The sequence below is a fragment of the Pollicipes pollicipes genome, unplaced genomic scaffold (assembly GCF_011947565.3).
Source record: "Pollicipes pollicipes isolate AB1234 unplaced genomic scaffold, Ppol_2.1 Scaffold_7262;HRSCAF=8765_pilon_pilon_pilon, whole genome shotgun sequence".
Lineage (NCBI taxonomy): Eukaryota > Metazoa > Arthropoda > Thecostraca > Pollicipedomorpha > Pollicipedidae > Pollicipes > Pollicipes pollicipes.
The window spans coordinates 5,453,446-5,465,795 of NW_023597055.1; the positions used below are offsets into that span (position 1 = coordinate 5,453,446).

A 12,350-nucleotide genomic window follows, 5' to 3' on the forward strand; every position below is an offset into this window, starting at 1 on the left:
CAGGCGTCTTCAGGTGGGAAAACCTCCGCCGGGAAATCAGAGCGCTGTTTTCGCTCTGGGCGCGATTGAACGACGCCGAATGGCGCAGCGCGACTGTCGCTGAGCTGTAGTTGTCCAGCTATGACATCAGCATCATCTAGCCGCAGCGCATGCGAAAGGTCACCGGTTGGTGCGCCAATGCCCGGCTCTGAATGTGGGGGGGGGGGGGGGGGACACGGCCACACGCGTCTGGCGTTCCTCTCGGCGACGGGTAGGCTCAGGCGGCGGCCGCTCAAACACAGCCAGGTCTGTTCTGGATTGGCTGTTCTCCAGCCGGGTCACTCGTGGTCGGAGCGGGCCGGTCAGTCAGGTAACCCCGCCCCCCCCCCCCCTCCCCGAACGGCCGCGGCGACCGCGACGACGCATCCCTCCACGCCGGATTATAAGTTACAACATACACTGACGCACGTATTTTAAGTTACAACATACACTGACGCACGCATTTTAAGTTACAACATACACTGACGCACGTATTTTAGGCAATGACCGCTAAAAAAAAAACATCAAAATTGTATCAACGCATGCTTGAAACGAAGCAATTAAGTCTACTCCAGTCTGCCAGGACCATTTAAGGGACTGAGAGACGCACGACCCGATCAGTCACCAGTACACCATGGCACAGCGTCGGCGAGAGAGAACGAAGCGATGCCGAGACCTGGTTCCGCGGGAGCAGCCTGAGCCGGAGAGCACCTAGCCCTACCACCGGCTTCGGCCCTGTCCCACCCAGCGCCGATCGGTCCCAGGCGCGCCCCGGTCGCACAGGCCCCACACACGGACGCACTCGACTGGAACGTCTCACTAACGGAGCGCAGCGCCGCCACGCGGCAGCGGGCGCCTCGGCTCCAACGCGAAGCGACGTAGCAGCAATGCACGATGTAACACGCCGATGGTGCTGGCGCGCGGCAGGAACTGGCAGTACGAGCAGGAGCTGGACAGCTTGCTGTGGAAGATCGACTACAAGGAGATCCAGATGAGCGACGGAATGTCAGACACTAAGCCGCTGCTTGGTGACAGCTTCTCCTCCAAGGTGAGCGTTGGGCGACGGCGGCGGCGAAGAGGGCCGCGAACAGCGGCACACGTGGGGCTCGGCGAGGAGGAGAGGTGGGAGTGCAATCTGGTGCATCGCTACTAACACCCTGAAGGACGTTTAGAACTTACGCACGAGCGTGCTGTGCGTGCGAAAGCACGGTGCGCGGTAACACGTACCTCGTTAAACGGACACTGGTAAAAGCGTCCTCTCCAGTCCTCCAGTCCAGTCCAGTCCTCCCCAGTGTTTGCATAGCTGACGAACCCACTCAGATCTCTGCTCACGTGTGGGTCGGATCGGTCGCCGCTGGTCGAATCCCCACCAACTAACGCTGGTGCGCCTCTGCAGAGTCTTGCATGCACTGGCAGCCGGTGGCTTTGGACGTGTATGAGGGTGGGACTCCGGTTGGACTATTGCAGCGCCTCACCCGGTTTGGCGATGCGCACTCTGTATCTGAGGAAAAACTGGAGATGGGGAAGAAGAAATTCATCGACGAGGAATACGAGACGATTGGTAGTAGCGTATGAGTGAGAAGTCACTGAAGTGACAGCTTCTTCCCGAATTGATAAGCTGGGTGCTCCACCGCCCCGTCCGCGCTCCCAGTGCACCGAAACTTCAGTCATTCAAGCAGTTTGTACTCTGGATCGAGCTTTGCTCTCCTTATCCATAAATGTTTCGTTTAAACCCCTGCAGCGTGTTTAACCCCTTTCGTTCAGACCACTGCAGCATACGCATGAAGCGTTGAGGTACCCCCGAAGCGCCACAACGCCTCTGTCTGGCTGCTTTCTCCGGATATAATCGCCCTCGCAGCATAGTTTGTCACCATTGGTGAACCAGCGCGCAGCATCAGCACGGCGGTCTTGCGAGGTGAAGTGAGGTGTGAAGTGAACCCGAAGTGAGTGAGCCAGCGTAAGCCAGCGTTTCGCATCGCTCAGGGTCAGGCAGCCCCCAGAAGACCGGGGCGGGTATATTTCGAACGCCACGACCGCTCACGGGCCGAGGCGAGTCTATTTCAAACACTACCGCCGCTTACAGACACAAGCTGGGCCCCGCTCCCGAGAGGGACGACTAAATAAAGCCTGCCCCTCATCTGATACGGGAGAAGGTTTGGTGCCTTCAGCTGCTGTTCGGAGCTGGAAATGATAGCTCTAACTCCTGGAAGTGCTCCCAAACTATCCAGAAATCACTCCGATAAAATAGCGGACCCTCTTCCCCCTGGCGGGTGCCCACATCACGGGACATATCTCTGCGGCATTCAGTCCACAGTACAACCTTGGTTTGTTTCCAAAACCGAGTCGGTCTTTGCAGCGCACTCATCTGCAGCGTTACAGGCTAGGCGCCTGAAAGTGCTGGACTTTGATGATGGACGGAGTGGCGTAAAAACTCAGCTATGTAACGTTTCAATGCATTTAAGTTCGCCTGGAAAAGATTCTACCGGCTCTTAAGCATCGTTTAATTCGTCCCGCCTTGACGGTGCAGGCAGTAAAGCCAGTAATGTTTTTTTTTTTGCATTATGTGGTCACATAACTTGCATTCTAGAACAGTTCATTTGTGGTTGGCTTTTAAACGGATAGAATCTACCCGTGCATCGAGTTTATTTTATTCGGTTATGAAAGATCCAATACCTTTTCGCGATGAAAATGACTTGCTGTTGATACAACGACCGTCGCTGTCTGAATCAATGGTCGTTATTACCCGAATCCGAACTCGAAATACGGATAAGTGTCAACTCTGTTCGGGTTGACGCGACTGCAGGAGCCCGCAGATGAGGACAACGATGGCAGAGGCTGTTGTGATACCCCTCTCCGTGCCGTAAAATCCCAGATCATCATCATCGTACCCCTCGGGCGGTGCTGTTCCAAATCGCGCTGGCTGTTCTGTGCTGATGATGATGCTCGTTTTCTTCTACTGCTCTCCCTGTGATGTTTAAGGTCGTGTGCTAAAACTGAATCACCGTATCTGGTTTGGGGAAAGCGGGAAAAGCCTTGGATGGATAGCGTATGTAACGCCATCTCAGGCCGCGTGCTTTGCTTCCCCGACTCGAGTCTGGACGTGCTCTTCAGTTTTTCTCCAGCTCAACGTTGACTGTGTTGGGCTAGAGAACCGTGAAAAAAGAGGGAGGTCTGGAGATCCTAGCGATCGTGGGCGAGGAGGGCTGAGGAGACCTGTCGCGAAGCTAGCGCAACGAACTTTGCTGGATCAGGAAGCATTAATTTCAGCTGATTTTGACGATGTTTGGTGTTGCCTTCGCTCCACAGCTGCCTCGCTGTACTCTCCTCCCTGACGCCTACCGCGCTGCGGACATTTTTTCACAATTCCCCCCCCCCCCCCGACGTTGTTCGAGAGGCCGCTTCCACATCCCCCTGCTGACCTTGTTCGAGATGCCGCTTCCCCAACTCCCCACTGGGCGCATTGTCTTCGCAAACACATCACTAACCGTGTTCTAGATGTTGCCTCGCCAACGCCTCACCGCGTTCCAGATGTTGTCTGGCCAACTCCGCCGACCGTGTGCTAGTGTGTCAAACGTTGCTCCAGCCAAACGTGGCGAAGCGAGAAAAATGTTTCTCTCAACGGCACCAGACGACCGTTTTCGTGTGACTGTCACTATGACCAAAGTAAGCCAGTCCAGCACTGTTCATCCCATCACAGAGCGGGATGTTGACGTACTGGCCCTGCTCCTCAGATGGTGCTCCGCTCATCCCAGGTGAGCCTCAGCTCCAACTGCGAGATGGACTTCCGCTACTCGGCGCTGTACACGACGGTCGGCATATACAAGGGCCGCATGGTGGCCATCAAGGACATCAAGCGGAAGACGATCGACATCACCCGGCGCATGAAGAAGGAGCTCAAGAAGGTGGGTCACGCCGGACGCTCAGACGCCTGTTGCGGCTGCCCGGGCTATTTCGTTGATTGTTGTTTATTGGAGTTTTAGGACGCGTCGACTACTGTGGTCATTTTGCGCCCAGCTATTTCGTTAATTGGGCTGAGTGATGTTCCGATTGTTTTACGAGGCGCGTGACTGGTGCGGTCAGCTGTTTCGGCAGTCCCGAGGGCGAATCGAAGCCGAGACACGGCTCTGCTGCCCAAATGAGGCTGCTGAAAGTCACGTCTTGGCCAAACGCGGTGATGGAAGTGAGCGGGTGAACCCGTGATCCCTCGAGGAGTTTGCGGTGTCGTGTCATTAGATGGCGAGGTTAGTAAATCCGCCAAGACTATTTGGTATAGGCAAAGGTAAAAACGTGATTGTGCTATTAGTTACAACTTATTTAAGCACAACAAAACAAAACAAAAGCAAAGCAAGCGTGTGATTTTTGCACGCGTTGGCTGACATGGGTGTGGCTAAAATCTTATATATGGGATTACGATACAGTATCGTTTTTTGATGAGAATCTCATTTTCCTCCAAAAGGTCTTGTTGCGTCTCAGAACATCCTTAACGAAAGACAACATTTTAAAAATAATATTTGTCATGTTTTTGTATTGTAAACGAAGAGAGCAAAAGACGGGTAGCTTGCTCTTTTAGAACAAAAATATAACATATTGGGATACACTGATAGTTCGCCAGGACAACTAGATGATATTACTGATAATGATATTTCAAGACTTTGTTGTTGCCCAGCAATGTTGATGATATTCATGTTGTCCATCAAAGTTGATGATATAATCTTATCAAGACTTACAGTGTTGCCCCTCCAGCTTGACTATGTTAACCCTCTGATCGTGAGACATTCTTGGCAATAGTACCGGAAATGTTTGATTTTTAAAGCGTAGAAGAATTAGATTTATTTATTATTGCTGTACATTTATTTGAACATGAGTGGAATGAGCGCAAGGTTGTGAGATCGAGACATAATATGGGCTCTACGGCTTCTCTCCAAAATCGTAGTAATTTTGAGAACCAATTCTGAATGTAATTCGCCTGGCTCAAACGATGATAGATTTCTCCAAGCACCTTAATTTCATACGGAAGTTACGTTGATCTCCCTCCCAGTGTGTTTTCAACCACATTCTAAACAGCTGGAGTCAGCATTCATTACGTCCGCGGTCTTTCCCGAGCATTTATGGCAAGTAACTTGCGAAATTTGAGCCCCTCCAGCATTGAGAGGACCACCAGGGGCGAGTTATTGGAAGCATTTCAGGGCGAATCACGGGCTATCCAAGTTTAATTTTCCTCCGGGCAATATATGCCCGCATTCTTCGCCGACACAAACTGTTTATGTGCATCATCTGACTCTAAGGCTGATCGGGTCAGTTTTAGATGGTCTCATTGGGATGCACCACATACGCAGCATTACGAAACGTGTATCTCACCTTGTCCCTTCTTGAGCGCGCTATTCAAAACGAAAATTAAAACGGATATATTTGAAAAAGTGATATCACCCACGGCGCTCATTTTCAGCTAGACAACGGCAAAGTCGGCCCAGCGTATTTTGGAACAGCAAGGGTCAGAGAAACGTTGCGTAAGGAATTAAATTCCAGTCCATCACATGCCGATCGCCTTAAGATCAGTTTTACTTTGTCACTCGTTTTGAGTCTATGAGAATAACAGGCTAATCGGCGATCCGCTTTCATGGACGAATGCGTCGTTGCATGGACAGCAATGAATTGCCTTCGGGAGGGGGTCTAAGAGCGGTCACGTGGCACGTTCTCTTTTTTGGAGTGACAGACCTAGTTGGAATTTGTGACTTACATCCTCGCGACCACGGTCCCGGCATGCCAGCCGCCATATGCGTATGTGCTTGGGCGCCTGTTTCATGTCGGATTCGCAATCTCAAGTTCATATGAACGCTGCGTTTTGTTAGCATGGGCGGCTATATTCAAACAGACGCCTTTCGTCAACATACGCCGCCCAATATGAGCTTGATTAAGCTCCTTGATTAGTGCGTGTGGGGCGTGGGACGCAGTAGGTTTAATTATTTTGTGCGAAATCGACATGCAAGGAACACCTCCCGCCGAGTTGGTCCTTTCTGAACTGTGGTTCGAACAAGTCCTCATCAATCAGTCCGGGTGTAGCCCTCACTTGGGAGTGAAAGGTCTCCCTTTTCTTGCATACTAATGTCAGGGAAAGAGCGCGAGATCGCTGGCGTTTGCAAGAAAATTACAGCTCCTTTGTCTCCCGCGCGTCAGCGCCAGTCACGAAGCCATTCATGACTTTAAGAGTCTCCATAAAACCTCAGCGCTTTTGTTGCCCGTGCATGGCTGCCATTCTCCTGCCAAGCGTAGTTCCTGAATAACCATCAAAACGACTTACGCGGCGCGAAACGAGCGAGACCATAACAAATGTGGGAGTCGTTCGTCGCTATGCGGATGATGCCAAAGACGGACCTGATGAAGCCAGGCGGCTTTGGCAGCCGACACCCACAGTTTTTGTCCATGCTGACAAAACTCTATCTTTCACCACAGTTTAAGAGGCCAATTTCCTCTGATGTAGCCTCCGTGCGCCAAATTGCACGTGATTTGCTTGTAAAATGACTGGACATAAGCCAGGCCAGGGTTGATGACTTTAGTGGATGGAGTCGATAAACATGCGATGATTTATGGCCTTTGCCATTGTGGTCAGTGTTGCCAACCGCAGTACCGGGTAGAGACTGTTCATAATGAAAAGATTGCACAGCCATGCAGTTTCGTGGCCCAGTCTAACGCCGTTTGGACCATGGTGTCTGGTATTAAAGCTCGGTTTCCAAAAAAGTGATCCCAGTCGCTTTTATCGGAGCGGCCGCGGGCGCCTGGCCCGTGTCGGCTTACAGATCGGGCGGGCGGGCGGGGTGGGTCGTGGGTTCCTTGGCGGCCATGACCATACATTGTTATTGTTAGGAGAGGCGCTCAGATTTAGGCGTTCCGCTTATGCGCCAATCCGCTCATCATATTATGTACTGCTTAATGTTCATAATCGAAAAAAGCATCAAACCAAGTCAAATCAAGAGGTCGCTCACTGGCGTTGCTATGAGCCAGGTGATTCGAATATCGCCTCACAAGTTGTGGCCTTTTCATTCTCCCACATTGTGCACATTTGTTATTTATGTGCACACATTATGTGCACATTGCACATAAAGCACATTGTGTTTTACGTCGTCATGCGCTGTGGTGGCTGACATCTCGCACATCGAAATCCAAAATCCACTAAAGTCATCATTAATCCTTAAAAACGTCAAAGACCGAAGAGCTCCATAGTTCGCGCGCGAGAGCGCGTGGCAGGCTTCGCACACCGAGCCACACTTGTATATATGCGTTTGTCTGCTTTTTCTTGTGTCGAAATATGCTAGTCTCGCATCGTTGTCACGTCGGGTCGCCTAAGTCCGGATCCGTTCCTGACCGTTCATCTGGAAATATATTTAACTCCGATCTGGACGTCTTGACTCTGATCTGGATTTATTAACTCTGGTCTGAACTTCTTGACTCTGGTCTGGACTTTTTGGCTCTCATCTCGACCTAATCACTCTGATTTGGACTGCTTTACTCTTGTCTGGACTTCTTGACGTGCCTTCAGCCTCTTTACTAGAAATTTTACGTCCTCATAATCAGTAGGGGAGATGGAAATCGTGGTAGCATTGTTGTGTTGTAGGTGAAGCTCTGTTGAACATACGTCTTACTTACAAATAATGAGCAATTCATGCAGCGCGGCCCTTTGTTGTTGAAAAACCCTTGAGCCTGCGATCAGAGAGCAGAGGCGCCGTATCCAAATTTTGGTGGTTGGGGGGGGGGCGAAGGCTTAATGAAGGGCCTACAAAGCATATGGGCCCTATATTTCAGAATCGGCGCGCAACCAGAGCCTTGGCAAGGGAGGGTCACAGGGTTGGCAATAGACCTTCTGGTAGTAAAATGTCCCCCCCCAATAAAATTACCGATTATGACCAATTGGTTTATGGGGGCATGTTTTCTTTGTTTCTTTTTCATTTTTTCGTTGCATAACTGGGATACAAGACGAAAGCTATTGCGGGATCAATTCTGCCTCAACTTTATAGTTCATCGTCTGAAGCAACCATGTGCTTAACAACTGCATGAAATCAATCGCCAGCGCTCTTCGTTTTACAATGGTCTAGCGGTCTTTTTCTAAACCGATAGAACTCAGAAGCTTTATCAGAATCTTGTCTGGGCTGTACAGAGATATCAAAGACCCCGCGAATGTAGATGGAAATGGGTAAACAATTTATATTAACATGGCCAAACCATGTTTGTCTGCAAATGTTTAACATTCCGCCAGAATTGATAAGTGACACAAATTATGTAAGGTAGTTTTGAGCATGCGCGTTGCACGCATACCAATCTTTCCAACAGAAATCTAGACGCCAGACATTGCAGTTCCCGCAGGCCGCGCAGCGCCAGCCCTGTGGTTGATATTGAGTGGCCAACGGGTGGACAAAAATGATGAAAAAATGATGAAAAATGATGAAACGCTGTCGTTCGAGTTGCTCACGTGTTGACCCTGACCCACGGTGGTCTGCGCTGCTTTCTGGACTTTGCCCAAGATGTCTTTCCACCAGGGCAAGGTTTGACCAGCTGTAGCACTTGCCACCCGCAGTAGTCTGACGTGATCCGTTTGACCCCGGCATCGCCACGGACCCAGAATCAGATCCAATCTGGCATTGCCATGTGCCCAGAGTCTGACCTGATCTGGCATTGTCACGTGCCCAGGGTCTGACCTGATCTGACATTGTCTCGTGCCTATAGTCTGACCTGATCTGGCGTTGTCATGTTCCCAGAGTCTGACCTGATCTGGCAGTGTCACGTGCCCAGAGTCTGACCTGATCTGACATTGCCACGTGCCTAGAGTCTGATCTGATCTGGCGTTGTCATGTGCCCAGAGTCTGACCTGATCTGGCGTTGTCACGTGCCCAGAGTCTGACCTGATCTGGCATTGCCACGTGCCTAGAGTCTGACCTGATCTGGCGTTGTCATGTGCCCAGAGTCTGACCTGATCTGGCAGTGTCACGTGCCTAGAGTCTGACCTGATCTGGCAGTGTCACGTGCCCAGAGTCTGACCTGATCTGGCATTGCCACGTGCCTAGAGTCTGACCTGATCTAGCATTGCCACATGCCTAGAGTCTGGCCTGATCTAGCATTGTCACATGCCTAGAGTCTGACCTGATCTGGCATTGTCACACGCCCAGGGTCTGACCTGATCTGGCATTGTCGTGTGCCCAAAGTCTAACCTGCTGTGACCTGTGTCGTCAGATGCGGGACCTGCGCCACGACAACCTTAACCCGTTCGTCGGCGCGTGCGTTGACCCACCGCACCTTTGCACAGTCTCCGACTACTGCACACGCGGCAGTCTCAGGGTACGTGGCGAGGGATGGGCTGGACAGCGCCGGCGTGTGCTGGACAGCCGCTGACCGCGGTAACTGCGGCAGGTCGTCGCAACCTGCGCCGGTCCAAGCACGGCTGTTCAGTCGCAATAATGGCACAAGCGTGGTTCAAAGCGTTAATAATGGCACAAGCGTGGTTCAAAGCGTTAATGATGGCACAAGCGTGGTTCAAAGCGTGAATAATGGCACAAGCGTGGTTCAAAGCGTTAATAATGGCACAAGCGTGGTTCAAAGCGTTAATGATGGTACAAGCGCCCTGCACTGATTTATAAGTATTTCTAAATCATATATATTTTAGTTGTATACTTGAACTCTATTGTTTATCATTTTAATTTGCTGAATAATTCATGTTGCATGGGGATTCCTGATTACTTCAGTTTTACACTCATTGCGCCCACTTTTCTACCATCGACCCGAGGACCAGGAGCGGCCCGCCGCCGTCCCTCGTGGCAATGGGAACATGCGACAACACCCCTGTTAGGAAATCAGAGTATAAGTCGTGGCACTCCTTGTTATGTGATGTGAAAAAACAGGCAAAACATGAGAGCAGGGAGCGTCATCAAATGGTCAGCGAACTAGAGTAGTAGCGGTGAATTCACTATTAGCGTTACGTAGTGCTCTGGTAGTTGGCAGTGGTTTAAGAAGTGGTTCTTTGTTGAGTAAATGTGTTCAGACGTGGGGCAAACTAAAATGAGATTGCGGGAACGCATGGCTTTCAACACAGGGGTGAATTCTGGACTATGGTCTCCGAAACAAGCGAAATTGTCTCATCGTCTCCCTGTTGTCAGTGTCACTTTTGTAATCGTCTGAAGCCTGACGATACATTGCACTACTTTGACGTTCACATTTGACACATTCTTTCGCACGCAGGACATTTTGGAGAACTCAAATGTGAAGCTCGACAACATGTTCATAGCGTCCATGGTGTTCGACATAGTCAGGGTGAGTGAGTATAGCAACCAGACGAGCGTAAGATACGCCGCACTGGCTGAGGTGAGTCATAATCTCCGTTTTTGCGAGTCTCCAGCTCCCACTTAACCCTGTATATGCTGTGGATTCGCTTAGATTCGAGCGGAGGCCGCTTCAAGCTCCATATATCGAAACTTGCTGGTCTTGTTTGGCCATTTTTGAGCTAAATGTCCAGCAATACAAACGTTTCCGACAACTTGCTGTGTTTAAACGTTGACGACGGTGCGTTCACGTCGTGAAAAGTGGACGAAAGCTCCGTCGGTCCTGCTGTGTTTTATATGTGGAAGAAATGTTACATTATAGGATGGATCGTATTGCCGCATACAGAAGACTGCACGATGTAATATGGGGGCGTCGGTGGCTGATGTAGACACGTGCAGTGAGGCGGTTGAATGCTACCTTTGGTCGGGACTTCTAAATTTATCATAAACATGTTGTTAACTTAGAGCTAAAAATACCAAAAGCAGTCAGAAATCACCACGCCGCTGATGTAATGCACCATTGGCGCACTCGTGAGCCTCTCGGGGGGGGGGGGGGGTAGAAACACGATATTCCGAGGGCTTATACGTCATCGGTTGCAGGATGCGTCAACTTACCACGGTGCTTAGCAGGCCTCAAGGAGTTCTGAACACATTCGCCACTTATTTTCTGTCACAGTATCCCGTGCCACGGTGCTTTGTTCATTTCCAAGGTTGGTTGCATGCGAAATGGCCCGAGTAGCCAATGTGCTGGTAAAATTCTTCATGCAGGATGCATGATTTCAATTAGCTGTGATCTTCGTGGCTTTTGCTAGTCATTTGCAACTTAAGGAGTTGAAATTATATTACCGACGGAGTCGTGTTTTCGACCATCCCAAAATAGCAGCCAAATCAGCAGCCCAAGAGCCATTTATCTGATTATACCGGGGTGTTCGGCGAGATCGGTGGGAAGTGTGCTAGAAAGGCCAGCAAGCAGGCTGGATCATGATTTGCTCGTACCACGGCCGCTACTTTCAGTCCCATGTTTACCTAATCCACTCGCAATTTTTACCTTAGCACTGATTCCCCAATCTCAACGCAGCTGGGCGTATCTTTCCAACAAACAGACATCCTCAACCTCAGCACACCGCCTTGGATTCCACGGGTAATAGAGCAGTGATGTCAGTATTCGACACAAGGTTTGGTTGATCCGTGTTTCAAGGTCCTTTCAATAGCGGAGGACAGACTACGATCCGATTGGCTCTAATGACGTAGTGACCAGAATTTGCGTTCAAACTGCGAGCTTGTTTCAAGCTGCAGCTCTGTTTGACTGATGATCATGACGGATAAGATGCCCGCCTGGCCTTTCAAGCTTCCTGGACCGCTCCTAATGGTGCCAGCTAGTGCAACGGCGAGCTTATCAGAAGCTGGCACAGGAGGTACCGGTTCCAGGAATCCGTTGCTGCTTCCCCGCGCCGAAAACAGCTATCTGCAACCAGAAGCCCGATGATCAGCCCCGACTAATGAGTCGATGCTCGCCTCCTCCACTGAAATAGCCGGGTGAAACCGCCACTCCCTCGCCTCCACCACCGAAAGAACCGGGTGAATCTGCCACCCTCCCTCGCCTCTTCCACTGAAATGGCAGGCTGACCTTGCAGCACTCCGACCAACACGGCCACGGCCGGCAGACGGCGGCGGGGGGGGGGGGGAGGGCGGTCTGACCTGCGTCCGCCAGACGGCGGTGGGGCGGTCTGACCTGCGCCCACCCGGCTGCGCCGGTGGCCCTGCACCAGTTTGGCCGGCGGTCGCAGATCCGGAATCACCAGACGCCTTCGGCTCCCCGCCCGACTATGGCCCTGGGGCTCATTAGAGCGGGGTCGAACGCAGCGGCGGAGCCAGGTCCCGCCCATGGGGGGCGTGTGCTCCACGCTGTCCTGTTGTCCCGCGGGAGGCCTCTGCGTGGCAGTGCCCGGTCACGGGTCGCTCAGGGCTTGTGAGCCAGCGACACTGCACCTCCCCGGCGGCGGGCACTGGCTCCGCCCCTGCCGGGACGAC

The 12,350-nt window shown here is 51.4% G+C and overlaps 1 protein-coding gene across 1 annotated transcript in view; it reads left to right on the forward strand.

Moving 5' to 3' along the window:
• Positions 1–12,350, forward strand: part of LOC119114146 (speract receptor) — a 140,045-nt gene that overhangs the window by 117,856 nt on the left and 9,839 nt on the right. Inside the window, exons 13-16 of the mRNA XM_037238357.1 lie at positions 946–1,066; positions 3,750–3,920; positions 9,238–9,342; positions 10,240–10,311. Of these exons, the coding sequence (XP_037094252.1) occupies positions 946–1,066; positions 3,750–3,920; positions 9,238–9,342; positions 10,240–10,311 (469 nt within the window). The remainder of the gene's footprint in view (positions 1–945; positions 1,067–3,749; positions 3,921–9,237; positions 9,343–10,239; positions 10,312–12,350) is intronic.